The sequence below is a fragment of the Echinops telfairi genome, unplaced genomic scaffold, assembly GCF_000313985.2.
Source record: "Echinops telfairi isolate 266 unplaced genomic scaffold, ASM31398v2 ScPeMD7_18;HRSCAF=68, whole genome shotgun sequence".
Classification (NCBI taxonomy): Eukaryota; Metazoa; Chordata; class Mammalia; order Afrosoricida; family Tenrecidae; genus Echinops; species Echinops telfairi.
The window spans coordinates 98,131,296-98,140,664 of record NW_022103915.1 but is presented as its reverse complement, the minus strand read 5'-3'; the positions used below and the strand labels follow the sequence as shown (position 1 = coordinate 98,140,664).

The 9,369-nt window shown below is 53.4% G+C and overlaps 1 protein-coding gene across 1 annotated transcript in view; it reads right to left on the bottom strand.

The window, feature by feature from the left end:
- The window catches only part of SPINT1 (serine peptidase inhibitor, Kunitz type 1), a gene marked incomplete at its 5' end in the record, with an annotated part of 12,437 nt that extends 3,075 nt beyond the window's left edge, over positions 1–9,362 (bottom strand). Inside the window, 5 exons of the mRNA XM_045287980.1 lie at positions 67–93; positions 186–356; positions 449–587; positions 752–870; positions 9,026–9,362. Coding sequence (XP_045143915.1) covers positions 67–93; positions 186–356; positions 449–587; positions 752–870; positions 9,026–9,362 — 793 coding nt within the window. The remainder of the gene's footprint in view (positions 1–66; positions 94–185; positions 357–448; positions 588–751; positions 871–9,025) is intronic.
- Between the last annotated feature and the right edge of the window lie 7 nt (positions 9,363–9,369).

Genomic DNA, 9,369 nt, shown 5'->3' with positions numbered 1-9,369 from the left:
CACGGACCTCGGATGGACTGGGTACCTGGCAGGGGGGTGGGAAAGAAGGAAAGGAGCAAAGCCCACCTGGATGGTGCCTTTCCAAGGAGGGGCCTGGGGAGAGAGAGCCAAGAGGTGAGAGGAGCCAGGCCAGGGGCCGGGGGCGGGGCTAGGCAGCACCTCCCACCACCCTGGGGCGTCCGCACCTTGCACGTCTCGGCAGGCCAGCTTGCACTCTTCCTCCCGCAGGTAGTTGTTCTTGTTGCCCATGCAGCCGCCGAAGACGAAGCTCTTGCAGATCTGCTCCGTGGGGTCGTAGTACCAGCGGGGGAAGGAGCTCCGGCAGCGGCCCACCTTGTAGGAGGCCAGGCAATATTCTAGGGGGGGGCGGGGGCTGCGTGAGCTGGGCGTTCGGGGCCAGTCAGCGGAGAGCAGGGACCCCGGTGGTGCCTCCCCTCGCCCTCATCACCTTCCGTCTCCTTGGCAGACAGCACAGTGACCGTGACATTGGCGGTGTCATCTGGCTGGTCAGAGCTGGCCACTGTCAGCTGGAACAGGTAGGTGCCTTCCTTGAGCCCCCACAGCTGGACGTGGTCTGGGTCATTTTTCTATGCACAGGAGGGGCCATCAGGCTGGGCAGCACCTGCTGCCCTTGGGCTTCCCAGGCCTCCCAGCCACACATACACTCCTGGGGCACCCAGAGATTCCATCGTTCTCTGCCTGGCCTATCCCGTGGATGGGGGAGGGCCAAAGAGCCGGACCAGTACCTCACCTCTACCCTGACGGCAGGGTCACCTTGCAGCAGGTGCCAATCTGCGTTCGCCCCACTCTTCAGCACTAGGGGCTCCTGCGGTTGCACCTTCAAGTTCATGCTCTTGAGGGCCCGGGACCCTAGAGAGAAGGGGAGATGAGGTCACCACCTACTATGGACCAGGGTAGGTCCTAGGGGCAGGGGATTAGTGTGCACCAGACCTAGGCCCTGCATGGGGGCAGGCTGGGGTACATAAGCCATCCTTTTGCTCTTTATTCAGAGATATTATGTCTTTGATATGTGGGGGATGTTTTTTTTGGGGGGGGGCGGTAAAACTGGCTGTTTTACAAAAGAAAATGTTTGCACAGCATGTGGTATCCGCTCACATTAGGAGGGGATGGGGGTCAAATCTGAGCCCAGGGACTCCCTTCGGGCGGTCTGAGCTGTCAGAGTGCTCAAGAAGACACCAGCATGTACCGGCGGCTTACAGTGCGGGACTGCCATTGCTCTTGAAGTCCTTTCCTTGATTCCTGACCTTTTGGAAGCTCCCTTGCATGTATTACATTTGGGGCAGGGGGACTTGATCTTGGTTTCTACACTAAGTGGGTTCTTGTGCTAATTGCTTTAAAAATGTTACGATAACATTTCTCAGGAAGCCAGAGAAGTAAGTGTGTGATTAAATCCAGCCCTTGTCAGGCTGCTGACCAGAGGCTGGGGGGAGGAGGGAGGACCCCGAGTGGCCATCTGGATAGAGCCCCAAGCACAGCTCTGGGCACCAAGCTGATGCGTTGTGGTGCCCTGGAGGAGAACGGCTCATCTGACGCTGTCTGCAGGTACAGGGGCCCTGCCTGGGGGAGCCCGGTGTCCCTTCACCGACCGGCACCGCCTGAAGCTCTTCCACAGGGAAGGGGAGGCCTGGGAGGCTTCCTGCCAAGAGTGGGCTGGCAGCTGGCCACACCGCCATCTCTGGAGTCTGGGACTGGGACCAGATTTGGATGAAGGCTCTTGAGCCGATGTAACTAAGTTAAGGATCTTTTGCTGAGATCCTCCTGGGTTACTGGAGTGAGGCCTCGGTCCAAGTGACCTTCGGACAGACAGAAGAGGCGAGAACCGCACATGTAGATGGAGGCAGAGATTAGCGCCCACAGGGAACGCCTGGACCACCAGGGGGACGAGATCAGGCAAGGAAGTGTTCTCCCCAAGAACCGCCTGAGACCGTTTTTCTGACTTCCAGGCTCCAGAATGCTAAGGATAAATTTCTGTCCTTTTAAGTCACCTGTGTTGTGGTCATCTGTTACAGCAGCCACGGGAAACGAATCCGCTTCCCTTCAGGCGCCTGTCGTCCAGTTGAGGAGATAAAACCCCAACCTGAGCCACATGAACCAGGAGGTGGGCATTCTGAGAAGGGAGCGACCACCGCAGGCTAGAGTGGCCTGTGAAGGCTGGCTTTCTGGCTGGGGGTGAAGGAGAGACGCTCTTGTTTGGGGCCAGTTGGGAGGAAGAACGTATGTTCCTGATGTTGACAACAAGCATGACCCACCAAACAGGGCGTGAGGGGCGTGCAGGGCTGGGCTGGTGGGCAGTGAGGTAAGGAAGCCAGCTGGGCTGGGGCAGGCCCCCACGGGCCCTGCACAGAGGCCAAGGCATTTGGACTTAAGACTCTCAGCAAGAGAGAAAATTAACTATCTCACAACTGTGGCGTTTTTGTTTTGGGGTTGGGTACAGGAAGGGGAGAGGCACTGGCCCCATTCAGGAGTCCTAAGGGATGGGCCCCAGAGAGGGGCAGCAGTGGGCACTCAGAGCTCTGGCAGGATCTATGGGGCCCAGGGCAAAGGCTCAAGGTACAGGCACCAGGAGCAGTCTGGTTTGGAGGGTCAGCCAGTGAGGAATGGGAAGGACATGTGAGAAACTACCCCCCGGGGTTGGGGGGCCAGACGGGCTGGTTCTGGGCCGGAGACAGAGGCGGGGACAAGTGGAGGGGAGGCCAGCGTCCGAGGGGGCTTGTGCATTCGGTCTTACAGAAGTCCCACCAAGGAGGGCAAGTGGCCAGCAGGCAGCGGGGAGGTGCGGTGGGAGCGCCAAGAGGCCTGGGTGCAGGCAGATGGGGAGTGGAATATTCTGTGAGGGCAGGGCTGCAGTCAAGTACGGTGACAGCACATGCACACTGATGTTGGTGGTTGCCTTGACTGGATTTGAACTCCTGGGGAGCCTGTGTGTGCAGGGTGAACTGCTCCATGGGGTTTGCAGGCTGCACATCCCCAGACCTGTTTTCCCAGGTGCCTCTGGGTAGGTGTGAACCACCAACGCTTAGATTTAGCTTAATGGTAGGAAGCACCCGGGGAACCCGTGCTAGGGACCTCACCGGCACTACCTACTGCACCATGGCTCACGGGCCAACCGAACGCACTGCCTGTGACCCTTATTACATGGCAACCAGTGAATAATCAAAAGAGACTACTGTTTCATGTGAAAATGATATGGAATCCGAATTTTGTCTCCATAAATTGGAACCCAGCCACCACAAACGAGCCCCGTCCCTAAACCTGGCCGTAAGTCAGATTTGTATGTAAACTAATGTCTGTTAGTCATATGTTTGTCTTGACATACAGTGCCATCCCACCCCAAACGCACCCAATCTCAAAGCTAAGCAGGGTCGGGTCTGGTTAGGACTTGGATGGGAGACATACAGAGTCCATTTCCATTCATGACACACTTCAAAGAAACACTTGTAGATGCACTAAGAACACCTTTGGATAATACTGGAGTAAAAATAGTGTTGTTGGGAGAGGGGAGCAGGGAGGGAGGGGGAAAAATGAGGAGCTGATGCCAGGGGCTTGCGTGAAGAGTGGATGGTTTGAGAATGATGAGGGCAATGAATGTGCAAATGTGCTTTACACAATTGATGTATGGATGGATTGTGATAAGAGTTGTATGAGCCCCTAATAAAACGATGTACAAATTAATAATAAAAAAAAGAATGGCAAAAAAAATAGTGTTGTTGTGATACACATTGGCAAGTATGTACTGGCCATTTATTATTACAAAACATTGCATGTATCTTAAATCTTTAACACAAAGGCTTCCTGGGTTCAGAGCTGTAGAATGCATGAATGCAGCGGAGGCCTGCATCACAGCAGAGTTCAGCGGTTGCAACACGAGGCTTCATGGCCCCCAAGCCGAAGAGATTGATTGTTGGGACCTTTACAGGAAGTCTGCACCACCCACCGTCACCACAGCACTCCCAGCCCTCTTTAAGACCAGAGACTCGGAAAACAAAACTCACAACAGCACAGGGCAGAGCTGTCGCGTGGGCTTCCGAAGCTGTGACTCTTTACAGGAGTAGAAAGCCTGAGCTGGTGAGATGGTTTGTTCCAGTGTCTCAATTACTCACAGGCAGAGCTGGGACTTGAACCCAGGGCTACCTGACTCCACAGCTCCTGCTGGATAAAGAGCACGCTGCAGACCCTCCGCCGGCTAAGCTATGACTGACTGCCTTTACTACTGTGGGGTTTTTGTTTTGTTTTTAGCTTAGGCAATTTATATTTACCTGATAGAAAAAAATCTAAGGTAGTAAAAAATTAAGCTTTGTTTTCTCTTAACCCCTCAGATTCCTCTCCCCAAAAGCACCCTATTTCACCAGGTATGTGTATGAAAGAGATAAATAAATATCTCAAGATACTCTTTGAATTCACAAACAAGCAAGTTCTTCATCTTGTTTTTTCCTGAATCCATATTGAAAATCATTCCATCGCAATACACAGAAAACCAGACTCACGGCCTTTGAGTCAACGATAACTCCTAGTGACTCCCCCTGGGTCGCCGAGACAGAACTGTTCATGGGAGCAGAAAGCCCATTCTTTCTCCCAAGGAGCTGCTCGTGGTTTTGAACTGTCAACACACACACACACACACACACACACACACAGCTGCTAGTGGTTTTGAACTGTCAATACACACACACACAGCTGTTAGTGGTTTTGAACTGTCAACACACACACAATAGTATTCCACCCCTGTTGGTTCCCATCTAACTTCCCTCACTTGGCTCATCAATGGAGGCACTTGGGGGCCTGGTGATCCCAAGGATCAGCGAAGTTGGAGAACCGACGGTTCAACCTTTTCTCTGCCAAAGGCCACTGGATATGTTTCCCCACCCCTGGTTTAAATGAGTGAACCCTCCCATCCTTCTCTCTGCTATTCACAAGGAAGCCAGGCTGCTTTAGCTCTGACTGTGAGGTCATATTCAACAGAGCCCTGGTAGTGCGGTGGTTCCGTGAGTTGGGCTGCAAGCCCTAGAAGCGCCTGTTCGAAACCACCAGCCGCTCCTCAGGACAAAGATGAAACTTTCTACTCCCACCACGAGATACAGTCTCAGAAACCCACTAGGGCAGTTCTGTCCTGTTCTATAAGGGCACTATGAGTTGGAAACAACTGAATGGCTGTGAGTGTGTAATATTTGACTACAGGGCGCATAGGCAGAAATGTTGATCCTTTCCATTTTGTGTGTAGAACAAAAGGTAGTTGGTTCAAAGAGAATGAGGGTTACTGCACAGTTTAAAATCAACAAAGAGGGGAGGGGGGATGAGGAGCTGATACCAAGGGCACAAGTAGAAAGAAAATGTTCTGAAAATGATGAGGGCAACAAATGTACACATGTGCTTGATACAACCGATGGATGTATGGAGTGTGATAAGAGTTGTACCAGCCCCCAATAAAGTGATTTATTAAAATTAAAAAATATCAAGACAGCTATGTGTAAACACTGTACTTCTACTACACTCAGAGTCGATCTGTATATGAACCAATCACTGGAGAAGTTGGGCTACATGAAGAATGCTCCCTCAGCATCAAGATCTGAGGAAGACTCATTAGCAATCTGCGATATAAAGATTCAGAACGTTTTTTTCTTGATTGAGAGAAGGATACAAAATGCGAAGTCCACAGTTCTGATAACTGACAACTGCCAATTGTTTTGCAGTACTTTATTCTACTGGGTGTCTTGTTTTTCTTGGACATTTAGTTAGCTAACGAATGAATACATTAGACACTTTTGGATTTGAGTTGGGAATTTACATAGCTTTCATTTTAATTATTTGGTTGTCTGCTGTTTCTATAAACTCATAGCATTATTTTAATAAATGTTATAATACCAACCTTAAAAAAAAATCTGTGATACAGAGATGACTCAACCTTGCTTGCTGAAAAAGACTTACAGCACTTTCTGCTCAAGGTCACAGGCTACAGCCTTCAGTAGGATTACACTTCAACATCAAGAAAACCTAGATCCTCCCCACCGAGCGAACAGACAATGTCACAGTGAAAGGGCAGAGAAGCCTGACGTTGTCACAGATTGCATTTTAGTTGGATCTACAATCAACACCCATGGGAGCAGCTGTCAAGAGATCAGAGGTTGCTATGAGCCTGCACTCGAAGGCAGCGAATGTACTTGTTTTGTGAGAGGGACTCTGGGACAGAGAGAGACCCACGGATGTTTGAAAAGGGACTCTGGGCTTGACAAAAAATAGGAAAAGTTTCCGGAGTTTATAAGAGACAAAGTGCTTGCCGTGATCCAACCTCCAGCCCAGCGGTTTGACTGGTAATCAAGTTAGGAAGGGCTGGGCCTTAAGACAACCCCAGAGGGACAAAGCCAAGGGGCAACACACTCACTGACCTGGAACACCCGTTCCTTCCTCCTTGCATGTTTTCAGAAAATAGCCTGCTGTCTGCAAAAGATGGGCCCAAGCCCAGGCTAGTCCTGCCAGGCCCCGGGGAGGAAGCAGTGAATTTAGACTTCTCAACCCAATACTCGGTGCCCTGGTGGTGCGGTGGTGACCTGTTGGGCTGCGAACTGCAAGGTCAGCAGCTCAAAACCACCAACCACTCTGGGCCTTCCTACTTCTGTAAAGCGTTAGTCTTGAAAACCCACAGGGGCAGCTCTGCCCTGTCCTACAGGGTTGCTATGAGTTGGCATGGACTCCACCGCAGTGAGTTTATTCCTACATAGCTGTCCTCGTAAACCCCAGCCGCAAGGATCAGTAGCTCGGCCGCACCACTCCCTCTTCCCAGCCCTCTCAGAGCAAAGGGCTCAGGGGCAATAAAGCCAGCCAGCCAGCAACAACCAACCCCCCTCCTCAGACTGTCTCCAAGGAAACATGGACTCACCTCCTAATGCCACTCCTCCTAAAGAAAGGGATGGGAGGGCAAGAGGGGTGAGGAGGAAGCAGCAGTGCCCTCAGCCTTCAGCCCCAGGAATCTGGGCTGAACTGGCCGGGCCACAGGCAGACAAGACAGCAAAGCAACCCATTCTGGGGAGGATTTCTCTTCCAACGAGTGAAACCTCACTGAAGGCTTTAACCCTTGAGCACCTGCCTCCCCCCCTCCAACCTTCAACTTCCAAAACCCAAACCAAACTGACCCACTGCCAACAACTCCTAGAACTGCTCCTTTGTGTTTCTGAGACTGTCAGTCTTTACGGGAGCAGGCAGTCTAATCTTTCTCTCAAGGAACTGCTGGGTATGTGAACTGCACCTTGACATTGGCAGCCTAACAGCTAACCCTCACCACCACCAGGGCTCCTCCTATCTTTCAAGGGTGCTTCTCCAACCTCTACAGCTGGACTCCGTTGAGACTGGACATCTCAACACAGACAGAAGGACAGACACCTGCAACCCCCCCTCCCAAATCCCCAAAGCACAGTTCTGGCTGGATCCTGCCCTTGAAATGCCTCAGGAAATCCCCACTCCACCTTCATGTCCCAAACATGCCAGCCAGTCCTGGGGGTTTCCAGATTTGGTTTTAAGGCCAAGTGGCCCCAATCCAGCTAGTTCCCCAACCTGACCCAGAGTTTAGGGCTCTGGCCCTGGACTAGAACCCCCATGGGGCGTCTGTTGGAGCAGGAAGGGCACAGACAAGCTAGGCCAATTAGAGTCATTACCACCTACACTACTTGCTACTTCCTGAGGAACAAGCTCTGGTCCTGGGCCAGCGGAGCTTGGGGGCCCTAGCTGGCCCAGAGATGGTGGTCCCTTTGCCAAAGCCCCACCTCCTTTCATCCACCTCTCCTGAAGAGCCACGGGAACGAGGACCCTCAGCATGGAGGATGGGCTAGCCCAGGAAAAGGCCAAAGGGTTGATCAGAGAGTCCCTTCTCCATTTTGCAGAACTGGGGCCAACCCCAGACGCAGCCCAAGCCTGCGGGATTCTCTTGCTCAGGCAGGGCCTCTGCTAGTTGTCACTGGTCAGAGGGCTAGGTTTCTTTCTACTGGGAAACAGGTCTGAAATGAAGCACAGTGCAGGTCTTTCGGAGGTGGGCATCAGTTGGAATGCCACATCTACCATTTGTTGGCAGGTTATGGTGGGCAAATGATTTAATAGATGAGTCTTTGGGGGTTCTCCCGAGGCCCCAGTGAGAGCATGTGGGGCAGCCCTCAGGGAAGAGTCAAGTGCTCACGGAAATCAACAGCGGCATCCTGCACCTACGCTGAAGCCCACTGGGCCAGAGCAGCAGGCAAAGCAAAGGGGAGCATTGGAATCTTAGGGGAGGGGTTAGGGGTGTGTGTGTTACTTTGAACCCTTATCCCTGGAAGTAAACAAGGTGAGTTAGTTTGGCTACCAGATCCTAAGCTAGGAGAGTCTTGTCTGTCTCATTCTAAACGTCAGCTGGTACACACACACACACACCTGGCAAGCCAGCTGACATCCCTCCCTTACCAGGCACACATACCAAGTGAGATGAGTCACCCAGCAACCTTGTGCACTCCCCACCCCAGGGCCTCCAGGCCATCGTGCCCACAACAACCCCCTCCCCACCCCAAGACTCCTACTTGGGCTCACCCTCGGGTGGGGGGCTTGCTTTTTGGTTTCTGGAGTCTTTGGCCTTTCCCAGAACACCAAAGGGCTAACAATGTCCGGGAAGTGTGGGGAACAGTGATGCTAACCTGTCCCAAACCGGCCATTGTTGGAAACTGTAGGTAGGCTCGTTTGACAGGGCCTGGAGGTACTCAGGGCAGTGCTTGGCCAGGGGCGTCTCCTGTCACCAGCCTTTCAGGCTCGGCAGCCAGGAATCCTGGGTAGTAGCCACCTCTCCCCCATCCACTCCCCCCCCCCCCCCCCCCCCCCCCCCCCCACCCCCCCCCCCCCCCCCCCACCCCCACAGCGGTCAGTCTTCCTTCCTGGTCTCTGATCTTCCTAAATTCAGAGCGTGGGGCTGATGCTCCCTGGCCCCAAGTCTCCATAACCAAGCCCCTTTTTCGGAATCTCTCCAAATCCCACCCATCCGGGCCGCCCCGTACCTTACCTCCAAAGCCCTGGGTTTGAAGCTCCCGGTAGGAGCTGTACACCTTCCGCGTGAGGTAGTTGATGAAGCCCTCCCGGGCCGCGAACTTGCACACGAAGCTCTGCTCGTAGAGGCAGTTCATGAGGAAGCAGGAGGGGGTGTCGTCCTCCAGGCCGTTGGGCCGCAGCTCCACCAGCGCCAGGTTGCAGCTGTGCGTGGCGCAGCAGGCGCGGACGCAGTCCCAGTCCCGGCGCACGGTGGGGGAGCCCAGGAAGGTGGCCCCGTTGCTGATGGAGGCCTCGGTGTCCAGCACGAAGGCCGGGACCCCGGCGGTAAAGAGCTCCAGGCAGGCGGCTCCCCCGGGC